General features: G+C 35.8%; 1 protein-coding gene across 1 annotated transcript in view; it reads right to left on the bottom strand.

Moving 5' to 3' along the window:
- Positions 1–836: 836 nt before the first annotated feature.
- Positions 837–18,602, bottom strand: part of LOC135081863 (klarsicht protein) — a 39,721-nt gene continuing 21,955 nt past the window's right edge. The window contains exons 7-12 of the mRNA XM_063976646.1: positions 6,945–7,123; positions 6,081–6,232; positions 5,390–5,594; positions 3,914–4,075; positions 3,642–3,736; positions 837–3,561 (exon numbers count right to left, since the gene is read on the bottom strand). Of these exons, the coding sequence (XP_063832716.1) occupies positions 3,318–3,561; positions 3,642–3,736; positions 3,914–4,075; positions 5,390–5,594; positions 6,081–6,232; positions 6,945–7,123 (1,037 nt within the window). The 3' untranslated portion in view covers positions 837–3,317. The remainder of the gene's footprint in view (positions 3,562–3,641; positions 3,737–3,913; positions 4,076–5,389; positions 5,595–6,080; positions 6,233–6,944; positions 7,124–18,602) is intronic.

The raw sequence follows: 18,602 nt of genomic DNA, 5'->3' as shown, positions 1-18,602 counted from the left end.
GAAAATATCAAATTAGCCCGTAATGCTGAATCCTGATACATAAAGTTAGCCTATTAATTTAACACAGGTACGACTGTACTCAGTGTTGCACTATCAAATGCAATTGACGCGCCTCTATGCCAGGGTTTTTATGTTCCTGGTCAGGCTATAATTTATTAATTGTAGGATTGGATTGAAAATAATATGAGATATTAAACCAGCATTTTGGGAAAACGATTCGCATTTTAAGTAAATTAAACTTTGTAAAGGTCAATAATTATCTTTCTACAAGTTGGAATCAAAATTATACCTAAAATTGTGCAGACCTGTTCCCCTTCAAAATTCGATTTAAAAAAATGCTTGGCACTGTTGCATTGGGCTTATTCCACTTTTCCCCTTTATATTAGGATTTTATTTTTAACATTATAAGCTCCAATTGGCGTTAACGGGGAATAGTGAACAAAAAGTTCACTAATCCCCGTTGACGGGGATTGTCAATGGGGAATAGTGGAATAAGCCTTACTTTGCAGGGCAGCCTTTTACTTGACTTAAATATTTTGCAGTAAAATTAGAGTTACGAAGTATAGGTATGTACGAATTCTAATGTAATACCAAGTAGACTTTTTATGAACTAGAGGTGATTCTAAAATTTCTGTTTCTGTTTTGTGATAGTGTTTCGAAAATTTCTCCACCAGGAATCGAACTGGCTGGCATTGTTTCCGGAGCATTTTACCGCGCCACGACGACCATGACTGATGCTTTTTTAATAGCGCCCAATTAGGCTTTCAACTCTAGATAAATTTATATTATGTAATTTCCATGTAGCAAATAAAATGATTTAATTGAAATAAAAATCGTTTAAAATTTTCAACATTTTATTTCCGTTCCAAAAGCCAACATGCCATTATGCAACCATTTACTTATTATGCTTAAACCATCCTTGCAAAGAAATGAAAATTAAATGCACATTATTAGCATGTCTATTTTCTTTCAATTGTCTAGTTTATACTAAATATAAAATTAAAAGAAATATGACACACTACAGCGGCATTAACTGCCCGTTTACATGAAATTATAGAATGTTATAATTCAATTGTTCCTTCCCTATGGTTTTATTCATTAAAAGTATTTAAAAACGACTAAAAAGTTGCCTGCACAAAATATTGCGGGGCAGCTATTATCAAAAACAAAATTGCAAACCATAGAGAAAGACTTTCAAAATTTTAAATCTAGTTAATTTTATTCATACAAGAATGCGCCACACTACAATCACACATAAAGGCAGTTTATATGTATATCATTTTGTTACAAGTAGGACGCTATTATGATGATAATCAAATATTATCATGAGCCGAAACTCTATTCAAAAAAATTTTGAATACATAATTGTCTGAACCCTGGTATATAAAATTCACACAATACATTATTACAAAATTATTTTATATTTTAGAGTTAGATCCTACTTACTTCTGTAGTAGAACTTTACTAACGGCATTATTCAAGAAAAAAATATTACAAACTTCTTTTTCTTCAAGATATTATGTTATGGAATTTGTCACATAAATAAGTAGGGATGCATTTTATTTTGAATAAATAACAATGTATTATACATAATCAAACAACAACATACATAATAATATTGTATGTTTGATGTTTATTAAATAAAACCAATATTATAGTTTTCTTGTAGGTCAAAATAAGACTTAAACATTTTTATATTGGTTGGTGGTCCATTGCGACAATAATAAAATTATTAACTAACTTTATTATTGTATTGTAAGTTTTTAACTTGAGAAGCATTCACTATTATTACGCTTTGAGAAACAATGTTAATGTTTTAAAATAAATGTGTTATCATTTATGGAAAAAATATTGTAATCTGTGAATCATGTTTAAAATAATTTTATGTTCTATTCGTAATTAAAGATATTTTGATGCTTCAAGAAAAAAACAGGCCTCAATTGGCATTATTGAAATAAACAAATAACAAAAATAATATCAAATTAAAATAATATACTACTTTATAATTTGAATAAATAAACATTTGAAAAATAAAAGATTTAGATATTATTTTTATGAATAATCATAGTACCAAATCAGTAATAAATAAATATTTCAATTTCAGATAAATTTATGTATTCGCATACATACAACTACATATTGTATAATATTTAAATATGTATACCAAAATATGGTAGTTGAGTAAATCAATAAGGAAATAACTTTCCAACAATACAAATTACTAAATTAGAAAATCAGATATTATTCAACTAATGCAGGTTAAATCAGTCTTCCTATTTCAGTATTTTCACTTCCTATTTTATTATTCAGATTACCTAAATAAGGCCACTAATGTTTTAGATGAACATAATTATGATATTTATTTATAAAGTCACACCTGAAAATATTTAAAATATATTATTTCATATAGGTGGTCTCGTAGTTAGTCATGTAGAGTTTTAGACAAGTGTCGGGTATTTCAAAGATATTAATAACTAAATCAAGGTACATTGATAGTTGACTTTCACTCTTAGCGCACTCTCACCTATTTTAAGTAATCTATTAAATAATTGTACTAAAATAGGCATGCTTCTAGTCTACATACAAACTTAGTATTGTTTGTCAACCGTTAGTAAACTAATGCTAAAACATAGGTTATACCTAGTTTGAACTTCATCTGATACAGACGAATTTTTGGAACACTTTTTTTGTTAGAATTTTTTGCTGTGAGCAATTAAGATTGTCTAATGTTAAGGAAGTCTCAATCATATCCAGTTCCATCAATTAAAATATTAGTAATCGTTCAAAATGTATCATCATACTCTTTTAACTCCCGTTTCATTGCGTCATTTACTTGCTTATGATTATAAAGTTAGTATTGACAAAATATGTCCTGTATTAGAATCTATCTACCACGAAATTCTTAAAACGTCACACTTCATACATTTTTATAAAATTTTGTTTATACCGTGTTAGTAATAATGATATTTCATCGAATAGTTCTTTCTACTTAGCCACAACAATTCACTTCTTCAATAGTTAGTAATAAAAATATTTCATAACGCAATCATCTTGGTATACCATTGTAAACCTACAATCCTCTCTTCTACTTTCATATGCCTGGAATCATCATTTCACGACTTTTGGGTACAAATAAACCCATAAATGTTAGTCGAAGATGTCAAAAGATGACATTCATCACAACGATGTATATCACAACCATAGCATTGGAAGTGCTAAAGCAACTTGCCAGTAACCTCGCATCAATTCTAAGTAGCGAGGTTAGGCGAATAGCTAGTCATGTAGCTAGTGATCACAAAGAAACACATTTTATGTGTTCAGACAGGTGGGGGTCCTCGAACATAACGGAGCTGAGGAGTCAGGGTTTGAGCGAGCGAGTTTAGGGCATCACAGCATCGTGGTCGCTCAACGAGCCAAGCTGCCAGTAGTAAGGCGACGAGGCAGAGTTGAATAGGCAGCGACGAGCGAAGCACACGCCATACCCAGCCACCTCGAGGGCTATAATCTGGGTCACCAGCGCCGGTCTTGCTTCCAGCCACCGTGCTAATACTGTGATCTCTGCTGAAATAGAAATATCAATGAGTAACATATTACAACGTTTCTATTCAACTTGTGATTCTATTTCAGAAATGTACACTTACTCTTCTTCAATTTTAAGGTCAGGAATGCTCTGCTCAACCAGTGCTCTGCAAGATTCTTGCAGTATACGCACTTCATTCTCAGTTTGCTCCATACGCTGTAAAAATATATTTTCTACGTTAATTTCAAGTTGCAGGTTCATTATTATGATTCATTTTGTATGTAGAACAGCTATGTCTACAAACGAACAAAGAAAGACTAGTGGTATTCCCACACTAAAAGAGTGCTCTAAATATTTTGCATTAGTCTAGTCGTTAAATTAAATATTAATTACCTTAGCAATAGCCCTGTGTGCAGGTGAGTTGGGAGCCAACGCGGCTTGCAAGCGGCGTGCCAACTCGCGCAACGCGCTCAGGCGACGTGCGCGCCCGCCGGCTCCCTCACTGTCGCCATCGGAGATGCCAGAGTCGGACAAGGAGTCGCATGTTGAACCACCCTGGAGGGAAATTAACACGTTAGTTATTGTATCTGGAATTTATAGCGCGATAACGGTAACGGTATTGGAACTGTTTAGGGTTGCCAGGTTTTAAAATGAGAAAGCGGGATAAGACTCTTTATTCAGCGGATATTACGTTTTTGCAAACTTATTAAAAACACTCTGTGTAAACAGAAACTGTATTGCTATAAAATTAAAATTATTATCGATGTATTTAATCGATCGCTATAATTAGCCAAAGGAAATTAATACCGGTGCTGCGGCAAGTATCTTTAATATTATGAACGTGTTACTGAAATTAAAATTAAGAACTTTAAAAATGATTAAGATGTCAAATACACGGATTAATATTTATAATAAATCAAGTTAAGGTGATGCCTTGCGAATATTGGGCGTTTTAAAGAAGCGCAGAATTAGTTTTAATCGTACTTTTCTTATTACTTATGTTCTTATTTTGAAATATGTCATAGTTGACTAATAAATCTAGTGTCTGGTCGAAGCCGAAACATGAATGGAAACAATTTTCTCGATAGAAAAAAAATCCAAAGATGACCCTTCTATTACTCGGTTTTTCGTTTTATAAGCAGATAGGTTAATATTTCAATACCAAATTTTGTATATTGGTAAGGTAATAACATATTCTAAGTACTGGTCGAGTTATTTTCTTTAAATAGTGTTTGGTTTTTCAATAAATACATGATTTCCGATTTTTGTCGCTTACGTTATTTTATTCCGCGCCGCGCGCGCTATTGCTGTCCCTTTCCTCGCACTGAGAAATCATATTTCTATCCCTCTGTGTGCGAGGCATTCAGTCGGCCGAAAACTTTTACGAGGTAGCGCCTTAACTACTAATAATAATAATTTCGTTAAGGAAATGTAAACGCTGCCCTCATTTAAAGTTTTAAATAAATTATGTTTTAACACAGAATAATAATAAGTACTGTTTTAATAACGTTAAAACATAATTTATTATTTTAGAAGTTTAGACTTTACCTACTTGAATACCTAACTTAACGCATTCTATAACATTGAACATTGAAATAGCACTTAATTTAAAAAGTATGTTCTCAAAGAGCGCTTTCACATTTAGGCGACTATAGCAGCGCGACATACTATTACGCGCGAGTCGTGAATTCGTGATAGACGCGCTGCCGATAATTTCATACTATGATATGACAGTGGATGCCTGCCTTTACGTTATAAAAAACGCCGCTGTCGCGCTTCTGACGCCCCATTGTAAAAGCGGTCTAACTAATTACTAAATAAATTTCGAAAAAATAACTAGCTTGATCTCAGAATAAAGTTAAAAGTTACCTTTTTCTTATCCACCAGTGAAGCAGCCAGCTGCCTAATCTGAGCAGCCACCTCGGTCTGGTCCCCAACTTCGGCCCCCTTGTCCCTCAAGGCCTCCAGTGTGGCCAGGTCTCCCCTCAGGGCGCCTTGCAGGTCACGGAGGGCGTTCTCCCACTCAGCCCACGCGCATACTGCCTTTTCAAGGGACAGTAGCTCGTTGGATGTGCTGGAATAGGAAAAAATATTTGTAAATGTAAAATGGAGAAAATTTTCAGGGTGTTATGATTGATTTGAGAAATAAGGTAGACTAGACAAGTTCGAAGCCGAAGCAACTACACGCAGCAGAGGCGTCATCTAAAATACTTAGTTGGCTAGTCGGCTATGAAGTCATACCTAATCGAATATAAAAAAATATGTTGGGAATAAGTTGATTGGAAATAGAATATAAAAACTACGACCTAGGGTCAAAGAGACGCCTGTTCAGCATTAACAAAAACAGAAGAGGCGCTGTGTGTCATTTTTTAAATGCGTGATTTAATAATACCACGCCGCGCCGCTCTGTTCTATAGGTATAGCAGTCTCTCACATTCTTACTAGAGTACTTTCTTGTTGCAGCAAAAGTTTCGTATTTCAATTTGCACTATCTTGTGTGTTTTCCTAAAGCATCTTTTCCTTCACAAAACATAAAATAATAAATAAATTATTATCTTACCGTTGATGAGCATCATCCCACGCTGCCAGCAATCCAGACAGCTCGCCAGCTAATCCGCTGTCGTCGCTCTCCATTTCTCCCAGCGCTCGGCGCACCGACACCGTCAGCTTCAGCATCGACACCTTGCATTCTAGGAGGCGAGATAGCCGGTCCTGCGAAAAAAATAGCGTGTTAGTTTGGGTATTGAAATATGAGTCACTTTTAACATGACCTGATGTTAAAAGTGACTCATATTTTAAGGTACAAGTTGGAAGCGGACGACATGAGGCAGCAGCAGACGACGTGTCGCAGGCTCGCAGCGACACCTACTGGTTTCTATGTTATTTCTATGAAAGGCCATTTGGCCATTCGTCTGCTGCTGCTGCGCTGCCTTTAAACTCCACTGCTGGAACAAGACTCGCTTTTAAGAAGGAAATAGAGGTTTGGCCTTCACACCTTAGGCCTACGCTGGCCAAACGAGTTAGGGACTATTTGGTAAGCACATTTAATTTTCTCCCTTAGTCGCTTCTCCACCCTTAGTTTGTTTGGTGGCTAAGGTGCAGACTGCAGTTAGCTGCCTTGATATTTTTGAATAAAAAAGCAACCAATCTGTACCGCTATCAGTAGGTATCCAAATAATCAAGTAGCCGCAATGTTGGAAAAAGTAGGCCAGTAAAGCTAATTTGCCTTTGTATGCGATTGTGATTGTGTGTGATGCTTATCACTTATCCTAACAAAGGATTGTTAGTTAATAGTCTTTTGTAAGCACACAATAGTGGTAAAATGGTGGTAACACACACACTGTGTTGGTAGGATTTACATTATTTGTACCTTATTTCAAGAAAAAATGGTTTGTTTTTGTAATTTCATTTCTATTGCCCTTACCTTTAGCTCCTCAATCCTCCTGTTGAGCTGTGCCTTGGTGTGGGGCTGCAGGGCACAGTCTCCAGGCTCGCATATCTCGTCCAGAGTGCCATGGAGGGCCGCGATCTCCCTCCTCAAACGACGGGCGCCGCCGCGCCGTGTGGCTGCTACGCGAAGAGCCGACCATCTTGCTGATACAGCTGTTGACAAAAGAAAATGGCGGTTAAGTCAAAGTTTTGTGAGTTTTGTAGCTATGGGCTTAAGACTGAGGTTCCAAATCTGGAAAAACTGATGAAGATTTGGATAATGTTGATATAACTTTGCACAATGGAAAATGAACTCGTTGCTATTGCGAATTGAAAATTGGAACCGAAAATTAATCCACGAAGCCGTATATTCGAAGCACTTGAAGTGCCTTGCCGAAATTTGTACGTTTACCGTTACTGCACAATGGATTCTTTTGCCAATAACAAGGCGACTGAATAGTTAGATACTGAATACAATAAACGACCTTCTTTTGTGAAAAAGTTTCATTAAAAACCAAGGTCAGAACCAGTTAGGCAGCCTAATTTCTAGAGCATACTGATAACGTAAGCGTCGACTGACACAATAGATCTAAATGCGTTCTGGCAACTGTTGATATTACGGTACGTAGATTAGTCTACTAACATAGACAAGTGCAGGAACGACCTACATGCATCGCAGGCGCATCAGTGCAAGTAAACAAGCGTATTTTTAACGGTACTCTTATGGTATGTGTTCTATGGGCACTTAAATCATCGAGGCAGCGAAGGCCTAGTATGTGTATGGTAGCTGATGGCAGCAATCAGTGCCGTGTTCTTGGAATCTTGTTTAACGGCAAATGGGTTATGTTTTAGTGCAAGACATCAAGCTAACCACTGGTGTATCCTATGTAGTCGCAACAAATGCTATTTTGCAACCAAAATGCAATAGTCTGATGTAAGTAGGCTCTGTATCATCAACTGTAGAAGTCATGTTTTTTGTGGACTGTTTATAGTCTTCTTTTCTGATATTTGCCATTTGACTTCGTGTTTATGAAGGAAATTCTACCACTATAATACATAAACTACTAATCCACAGCTTGGTGCTTAGACTTCAAAAATGAGACGGTTACGACAACGTAGATAGATGTGAGTGACTACAGGAAATATGGATGTCATAAACCTGACGAGTCCATCATTTAAAAGTAAATGGGAAGGGTTCTCAAATAAATGTGGTGCAACTGGTTTAAAAATAGTCAAAAACATGTCAGAGCCCAAAAGAAATGTGTAAAGAGTTAAAGTTTGTAGAGAGCTATGTTTAAACAGGTTAACAACTAACTAATTTTGGATGCCGGTAATGAAGCAACCGGTTATTTTGAAGAAATTTTATGTGCAATTCAAAACCCATAAAAGTGTATGGGAGTCGTTGCCAATACGGAAAAGAGAAACGCTAATGAAGAACAAAATGCTACTAATGATAACAAATAAGAAATTAGATAAGGCAGAATCATGACTGAGGTATTGCCTAACATCTATCTAGCAAAGGAAGAAAAGCTGATCAATTTCCAACATGGCAATATCGTGTAATTGAACGGATATCGATTACCGTCCGAGATATCGAGTGCATTAGTGGCTGCTTGCTTTATGCGAATATATCGGAAGCACTGGCTGGTTTTAAAGGACGGGGCACGGTTTTATGATTAAAGTGATCGATTGAATTTGAAATAGGAACGCAAATAAACAACAGAAGGAGTCAAACTTTGATGTACCACAGATTACTAATAAAATTATAGTTGGTATTATTGTATAGTTTAGTTTGCAAAATAAAAACTTTGACTATGTAATAACTCATCATTTCACAAAAGAATACAGTATTGTTGAAAAGCTTCAGTCAACAAAAAAGTTAATCCGCGGAGTTAATTAGCAACGTAATTGCAAAGCACGAAGTCGAGCAAATTAAGGCCGGGTAGCAGAGAAAATGGCGAAAATGAGGTTTTCATTTTTCATTTTTGAGGTACTAAACAGTAAAATTATAGGCTAAGATTTTTATTGGGCATAGTTGAGGATATTTTCTAGGGCTATTAACGGATGGAAACACGATTTGATGAAGTTGACTCGATAGAATAAATTCCCAAAGTTACCTCTATTCGTTTTCTATTTATGGTTTTATTTTTAAAATAAGCGATTTGAGATTCTAAATCTTTTACTAAACTAAAGTTCAGAAATAACTTGAGGGCTTTTAACGGATGAAATTTTTATATTGCGTCTTATTTAGTTACAATGTTAAAAAATGTGGAAAAAATCGTCCATGACGGCTTGGACAATCTCAATCAGTCGCGCGGTGGCGCTTACGGAGGACGGACGCGTGTCAGTTTTTTGGCCGTGACAGTTCGCGATTTGTCAATATTTTTGACAATGATGACTTTGATGAGTCACAGTATAATAATATCAGTGTTACTGGAGAAAGCTTAAATTTTTGATAATTAAGAATTATCAATTTTGTCTACCTATTGAAATTTAAATCGTTCGCATCCTTTTAAACGAAGACTCTACTCATGATACATAGTACATTCCTCAAATATGAGACAAAACCAATGAGTTAAAATTACATTTTAATAGTACCTACATACAATCGTCTTACACTCTTTAGAAGAGCACACTGACACAAATAAATAATAAAAAACTGTCTAAGGTCTGTAGCTAAAGGTCTAAGCTGTAAGATAGAAGAATCTTCTAGCCAAAAAGATGGCAGATGCAGCAGATGTCAACGGATTTAAAACTGGAGTTCATATGACTACTTGTAGACTTGAGTCTCTAGAGCGTCCCTTCCTCCACCATGCGTAAGAATGTTTCAAAAATACTGTCTAAGGTCTGTAGCTAAAGGTCTAAGCTGCAAGATAGAAGAATCTTCTAGACAAAAAGATGGCAGATGCAGCAGATGTCGACGGATTTAAAACTGGAGTTGATGTGACTCCTTGTAGACTTGAGTGTCTAGAGCGTCCCTTCCTCCACCATGCGTAAGAATTTTCACAAAAATACTGTCTAAGGTCTGTAGCTAAAAGTCTACGCTGCAAGATGGAAGAATCTTCTAACCAAAAAGATGGCAGATGCAGCAGATGTCAACGGATTTAAAACTGGAGTTGATGTGACTCCTTGTAGACTTGAGTGTCTAGAGCGTCCCTTCCTTCACCATGCGTAAGAATTTTCACAAAAATACTGTCTAAGGTCTGCAGCTAAAGGTCTACGCTGCAAGATGGAAGAATCTTCTAACCAAAAAGATGGCAGATGAAGCAGATGTCAACGGATTTAAAACTGGAGTTGATGTGACTCCTTGTAGACTTGAGTGTCTAGAGCGTCCCTTCCCTCACCATGCGTAAGAATTTTCACAAAAATACTGTCTAAGGTCTGTAGCTAAAGGTCTACTTATAGAAGGCTGGCTTTAGCTGAAATTAACAGGATAGCTTATTCAAGGAACATTTTAATTTCTCCATTGTATGCCATGTTCCCTTGTTATAAGGGAATCGCGTATTCGGCCACGAAAGTAAGACTGTTAAAATAAATTATATAAAATTAGATTTCTTGAAATCTCTCTTTTGCGCAAAGCCACATCATTTATATTTACTGTGGTTATAAAGGGTACCAAGGGTACACCTTTTTATTCGATTGTAAGAGTACTGGTTTACTCACAAATCCGTTTTATCTTATTTTCGAAATCTTTTAATTACACTGGTGTTTATCATTAAAATCAATAACTAATGTTTGAACTAATTTGGACATATCAAGGTCTATCATTGGTATTTTTTTTCAAACTTCTGCGTTGAGCCATTTACGAGATCTGGGACATCACAAAACATTACCCCAGCAAAATTCTAAATAACTTGAGAACCGGAACACGAACAAATTTTGCTATTCGTGGACAAATTACTACGCAACAAGAGCTATCTATCCATGTATTTGGTTCCGGGATAGAACGACTTTAAAAAAAAAATGCCAGGGTAATGTTTGAAACGTTACCCCAGCAAAATCTGTTTTTTCCTAATAACTTTAAAACTATAATTTGAACGAATTTTGCTATTAGTGGACAAATTTCTGCTCACGATGGACTAATTATGCTATACTCTCGACTCTCTAAAGCACAACATTTATAAAAATTTTGCTGCTGTAATGCACTCCAGGTAACCGTGTATGATGCTCATTGCTCATAGTGATTTTCGATACAGAGCCCCGTTAGAGCCCCCACATACGTTATACATAAATTATGGAAAGAAAACACCCAGACCAATACAAACAAATATGTATGCAATTTTAGTATGATATTTTTATTTATTAATAAACAAAAAGACTGAACAAAATTGATGCGTGTACTGATTAATGTAATTAACCTCATGCAAAGTTTCGTGAATTGCAACAACTATAATTTATTATCCAAGCTCTAAATAATCGCTACTACGAGTGACTGATCATAAAATGTTTTTCCAATCGCTCAAGCTCCCGAGGATCTACCGATAGGTCGGGTGACGTAATCTTGAAATTCTTTTAGCCGGCGCGGAACTTCCGGAAGGTCGGGTGACGCCACGCCTCTTTGAACCGTATTTACTTTGGCAGTTATATTCTAAATTTATTCGATTCTAAAATATATTCCCAAAAATTTTGAAAGTTGTTTTAATTTGTATCACTTGGATTTGATTTGTATTAGAAAGTGCTGTGAGTGTGACGCTTGAACGGAAGGAAGTCAACCTAACCTAACCAACTGCGTGTTTCTAAACTGCGTATTTCTATACTGTGTAGCCGCGAGAGCTCTTTGGCGCGCTGTCTTCGGCGAAGTATTGCGCGCGCAGCAATGATATTATATAAAAACAAAAGCAGATATGTTATAAGCGCTCGCGCTGTGAATACTCAAATACGTCCCAATTGGGACGTCTTGTGTTTAGTCTTCGTGTGGCTTGCGTCGTGAGCAATCGCGTGCGTACCACACCCTAAGTTCCTGTGTTCTTACCAAAATAAATAAAAAATGCCATCGTGTGTGTTTCTAAAGTGTACCAAATATGACTCTAAAGTAAACAAAATACAAGGGATCTCTTACCACATGTGATTATGCAAAATTATTTAGTATTTATATTTTCAATTATTTATGCAAACAATCAAGACGCCATGCGCCATGTTCAAGTTAAGAAAGAGAAAGCGATCTTGTTTTGACGTTAGAGCGATAAGGATGCGTGCGCTGCGGACATAGATTAGTTAGTGCAGAATCGTTAAAACTATAGCTATCTCTTTCATTTGCGTGCTATTTCGTATCTTTTGTTTCACTTATCAGTTACATTTGTCAATGTGTGCAATTTGGAATAGCTCGGCACGGATTAAAATCGTAATTTCTATGAACGTAACATATCTATAGCTCTATAATATCATTGGCGCGCAGATTTTGACAGCGCGAAATACCTACTTTAGCAGAAATACCAAGCCTTAAATGAATGTTTCTATGGGTGGGAAAGTGAAGTTTTTTAGGATTACCTTCATCCATTGAATAGCGTATGGCGACAGAAACTGCTATTCATACGCTTTTTCTCTTAAGTTTTAGCATTGAGTATTTAATGATGCTATTTGAAATTTTATTGATATTCAACGTTTTTTGTTCAGAATAGGTTTACTTAGAACATGATTTTCTTTGATAAAAAGCTTGAAGAGAAATCAATTATTGATGATATAAATTACAATTCAGCCCTTAAAGGTTGCACCATTTTACTTTAACTTTAACAAACGTCAAAAGTCTGTCAAACTCCATTCAAAAAACAACAGTTATCGTTACAGTTACGGTCAAAGTTAGGTGGTGCAACTCGGCCTAAGTCTTATGTAGGTATTTACATTACATAATCTGTGAAATCTCAATTATAATCTGTTTTGCGTATTGAATAAATAAATCAACATCAGTAGTAGAAATTGTCGTCACTGTTTAAACAAACCAAAATACGAGCTCGAACAAACCGTGCTATGTATGATTATAGACGAGTAAGTACTAGCTATTTTGAATCCGTTAGTTCTGCTTGTTTTGTAGATATAACCGCGAGATTTACGGCACGCATTCCCGACAATGCAGGAAATCGGCTGGCGTACCGAAAAGGACAAAACCGACATCGACCGGGGAAGGCTCGTACTGTATGTCCATAAAGTGGGGTATCTGCACTTGTAGCAAATGTAGGGCTGGCAAAAGCCTAAACATAAATGAAAAATTAGATTATATCAAATCAAAAATGAACGTTTCTATTAAGTGGCTCTTGAAAATTAGTAGGTATCAGTTTAGTTTTATCCTTTCGATAAGATTCACCAGTTTTTTTTTACAATGTATCCATGACAAAACTATAGGTAATCCTGTTAGATCATGCTTAGTCAATTATAAATAAAGTATCGTAAAATAAAGAATAAAGTAAAGAATTTGATAATATAATAGAAATATGACTTAATTAAATTTAAACATGCTTACAACATAAGATAAAAGAATATTCCAAATAGATAATGTGACCGCTGTCAGCTCCTCTTGCTCTGCGCTTGGTATTACGGTAGTTGCTAGTATATTTAAAAATTAATTCTCACACGCACAGCCCTAGCCAGTCGGAACCCCGCAATAGGATAGGGCTGCGTCACCGAAATAGCGTCCTAAATGTCACTGGGTCCATGAACTTGGCTGTTCGTAAACTCGCTAATTTGCGGCGCACGCGCAGTTGTGCATACGCTCACTTTGATCTTCCTTGTTGGAGACATCTTGCAAGGATCACGGTAACATTATGTAGGTACGTGATATTGGTTTTATTTTAGATTTCAGGATGGTATTAAATGTAATGGATTTCAATGAAAATTATTTTTATTGTTTTATACTAGCTGACGCACACTTCGTACCTACCGCCTAAATTATGCCTATGTTCATCAGTAATAATGTAGGATTCTAATAGTGAAAGAATTTTTCATATTGATCCAGTATCTAATTTTAATACAAACTAACTATCAAATCTTTCCTCTTCATAAATGAATATAGCAAAAGTTAAGACTTTCTGAAAATCACGCCATCGCTAAAAATATGACTGCAGTGTAGCCCATAAAACAAAAAACGATAACTTAATTAGCAGAAGACTATAAAAACGTCATCACGTTAACAATTGAGCATCAACTCACATTCGAATTTTAACAAGATGAAAACAATACAAGCTCGTTCCAATTTCGAACTTTCTCAAATCATTAGACCCCTCCTTCCCCCGGAAGATACCGATGACGATGACGGTGACTCAGATGACGAATTGATTGAGAGACAACGATTTAGTTCCGCCAACCGAGAGGAACACAATTTGCAAACAATCGACCTACTGCCGTTTCCTACTGCAGGGGTCGCTAGTGCATCTGATCTGATTACAGCCGTGGATATTGTTGCCAGGTCTAGAGGAGTATTCCCACCTCTTGTTCTTACCGCTACAACTCCTGTGTAGCCAGGATCTACAGCTTGACCCAACCAGGGAAGGCCATGTTTGTCCCAGAGGAAAGTTAAACTGTCATTGGACTCAGAACGAAATTAATCAGAAGAACATAAGAGGAGTAAAAATGAAAACGGAAAAATGTAGGAGAACAATGTTGAAACTGAAAAAAATGAAATAAGAAACCGCAACATTTTTTTAAAATAAAAGTATGAGACCGCGTTACGAATGGCACATGAACGGTTGAATATTAGATTTTTTGTGAAGTGCATGGAATGAAACCTGCATGGATCCAGAGTCAAGCGATACAGGAAGAGAATTCTTCATGGAAACCATGAAAAAGCGTATAACTAGAACTCGTATTTTGTTGTGCAATACGAGACACGAGTGCAGCATTCGGCATGCGCAAAAGTAAATCTAAAGGAGACGTTCCGTATCAGGATAGTTTAAAAAAATCCTATTTTTGTTATTTTTCATCAAAATAACAAAATTGGAAAAAGCTCAGTAAAAAACAGAAATGCAATTTCGGGTGGCCAATACCTAACGGTATTAAGATGGCAGACAAACGTGAAGAAGGCAGTAGGAAAAAATGCAATTCTGTTTTTGCAAGCTCCAAAGTTCGGCAGACTTTTCAGCCATTGATAGGAAGAGCTAGTCAACCGTGAAATGCAACAAACGATTTACCGGATTTTTTAGCACAAAAAACCCTAAAGGAATTTTCTAGAGCTACGAATCATACAAATGATATAAATAAGACTCCAATTTTACAAATGCATGGTGTTAAATTTTAGAATTCGCAATACACGAAACATCGGAAAGTTTTTATACGATTGATGCAGATTCGTATGTAAATTGGAATTCGATTCGAATACCTACTTCAAAAATACCTTGACTTTCTAAATATGACCCATTCAAATCATGTACACGTACACAATGCACTCCCTTTTTAAGTGCATTCTTACTGTCTTTGTGCGCCATCATGTTTTCTACATTTTGATATGTGGAAAAGTGTCTTCTTTTGCTTTCGAACGTGAACATGCCCGTGTCCATAACAGGTCGTTACAACATGAGACGGGTCCGGGTTCGGTTCCGAGGACGGGAGAAAGCAAACAAATCGTTAAGTCGGCGATTAAGATGCGCTCGCGCATGTCAACACGGCTCATATTGTTTATTGATCAGCTGGAGAATACTTATCCGTCAATTTTGTTCTATCGTAGCTGATACTGATACTGACAGACAATAAAGACATTATTTTATTTGTTAATTTTAGAAAATTATCGTTTAACTATTTAATTGGACATCACAAAAACTTTCGAGACTCATGATTGGTCATCCAAATAATCGCACACGAAAAGATATCGCGTTTGAAATGATACTAAATCTATCTGGACATTAAATTTCAAATTCTTGAAGACTCTATTAGGCTTTCATTTCCAATTATAAAAGTAATTAAGCGATCTAGGCGGAGTCTATTATGAAACAATTGTTTCGTTTGCTTTGAAGATATCCGTGACGATATAATTAAAACTTGCACACCTGCTAATTATAATCTAATTACATATAAGAAATAAAGTTTCTATTGCCTATGAAAATTGCGAAATTGTACCAGAGATTACGTGATATTACTAATCCTATCGTAAGACTTAGTAATTGCTACATTACGTCACGAGAGCGTAATTCAATTGATAACACTGAGGATATTATAACGAAACATGACAGTTTAATAAATAAAAAAAAGGGCTAGATGAAACACTTATTTAGTTGAAATCACATAAATAAGATCTGGCTCACTTCCCACTAAACCACAAGAATCACCATGAAATAGATCTCGAAGTGGAAACCATAAATCGTTATCACAAAGAAGACACAAATCACTGGATTATCTATGATACGATACCTGCAAGGCGGGACGCAGTCGCCATACTTTACGGAACTGTCAGCTTCATCATGCGCAAGAGTGCGGCAAGGTCAAAATTGCAAGACTATTTGCACCAATGATTACTTAGCTAGACTTAGACCAGTCAAAAAGGAACTCTATTCACATGCTAAAGTTCATGATTTACAATGACGCGTATTCAACTTAGGTCTTTTGAATATTGGAGACACTAATACTTACGTTAATGAAGATAAAGTACATTTTCGTAAATTAGCAGTGATTGACGGAAAGCTAACGTTATACTGGTTACACTGTTAACGTTATCCGACGAATGTAAAGGGGTCAGAGGAAAATGGCACTTGCTTCAATAGAGCAATGTTTGTGCAACTGCAGCACAAGGTTGTTTCTGATTTAGGGTTGTCTGGAATAAAATCAAAGAAATAAAATTACGAAATTCTTAAACCATTTGGAAAGATATTGCGTTTTCGATGCAGTTGTTCGTAACAGAAACAAATCTAGAAAAGCTTCCATCATCTTGAGCATGGATAGTCATAATGACGAAAAGAAAGGCGACAGGTAAGGAAAGACAAATTAAAGTAGACAAGATCTTATGCAACTCCCTCGTATCAATGAAATGTCCATTAATATGTAGTCGACAATCCTCGCACCAATGCATATACTACGTAGGTAGATGCTGATGTATTTGCACAAGGTGACCCCGATACGTATGTATTTAGGTTCTAGATCTTTGTAGCAAATACAGTAGCTTTGAATAATGACCATTATTATAATACAAGCAAATTAACTGCATCATCATTGCAGTAAACGTTTTTGCAGAGGAACCGAGCATAATCTTGAAGCAAAAAATTAAGTTATGAAGCTGCCAAACCATTTCATGGACAACTGATATGTTGTTCTGAAGGCAGAGCTATATTTGGGAGTTTGGGACGTGTGCTACCTTATTGGAATAGTGCCTTTTGAATCAAAGAACATTCTGAATGATTTATCATATTTTATTAAGAGTCAGGTTGATGCATAAGAATCTTCTTAAATGGATGGAAAGAAATGTAAGAAGAATCAATAAATAACGATATAGAATAGAGTCGTTTAAGATGGCTTACAAGCAAATAGAATAAAAAGAGCCAGTATTCAGTCACTTGATACTGAAGGTTATCAAGAGACGACGTAGCCTCGGCCTTTTATGAATCGATCAACATATTCATAATATAGCCACCAATATGGTGTAGCAAAACGGTTTGACCTTACAATATGATAGTATAATTGCTTCAGATATAAATTATAGGTTCAGTCAGAACGTTACGATCGATAATTGTGTGAAAAGTAATGTTGAGCGCTAATAAATAAGTTATTAGACTTGAATGGATAATTATTATCGTTAGGTTTTATTCAACAGCTTTAGTATTCATTGATTTTATGCTTCATCAATGTTATTACATTCGTCTTCAGATTTGCAACATCAAGCTGTACAATTTATTGAAATTTCTTATCGTGTCAAACTGCCGTAAATTCTACATTTTAATTACTATACCGTTTCGTTTAAGAATCGCCTGCCTTTTAAATTTGAATTGAAATATAATTATAACGGAACTTTATAAAGATTATACGTCGGCTGACGTGACTTGACTTGATATACAGACTTAAGACAAGATTGAAATCATAATTACATAACCGACAGAACATTACTGAATGAATTTGCAAGGTAATATACGCTTAATGCAATTAGACGTATTAGAGTTGCATAAGAATCTTTTCGGCGATGATCTAAGAAAAAATAAAGCTTTTATGAAGACAGACAGTGTTTAAAATTATACTTTAATGATTGACGCAACAGTTCTAAATCAGTCTCTGTATGGCTATATCTTTGCATTTTTACTTCCTGAATCGAACTTTCACTTTTTGAATTTCCTATGCTTATCTTAAAGCATTTCCTTGGCGGATTTGATCTGGCTTTGGCGATTACGTTTTTTCCTTAATAAATTATTCCATCTATCCCCATTAGTTTATCTTCGACTATCTTTTTATCCACCATAAATTATGGAAATATTGCAGTAAATTCATTCAATTTTTCATCCAATTCCAGAAAGGAACCAAAAGTTGAATAAAAAAACTGTGCAGTCGATTCTTTTGCGTCTGAAGGATTTATGAAAATTGGCACATCTGTCTGCTTGCGCAAGAGTTGCAGACATGCAGCGGGTGAACTGAGGCCAGAGTAAAAACCGCTGACCTACTAAGGACTTAATTTTAGAGCGGCAGCTTTGTTTGCCGACAAAGATTGTATGACGAAGGTAAGACTATTTGTTTCTTGTTAAGGCGATGTATTAAT

Source organism: Ostrinia nubilalis, chromosome 20 (genome assembly GCF_963855985.1).
Source record: "Ostrinia nubilalis chromosome 20, ilOstNubi1.1, whole genome shotgun sequence".
Classification (NCBI taxonomy): Eukaryota; Metazoa; Arthropoda; class Insecta; order Lepidoptera; family Crambidae; genus Ostrinia; species Ostrinia nubilalis.
Note: the sequence above shows the minus strand (reverse complement) of the source record. Positions and strands in the feature narration are given on the sequence as shown.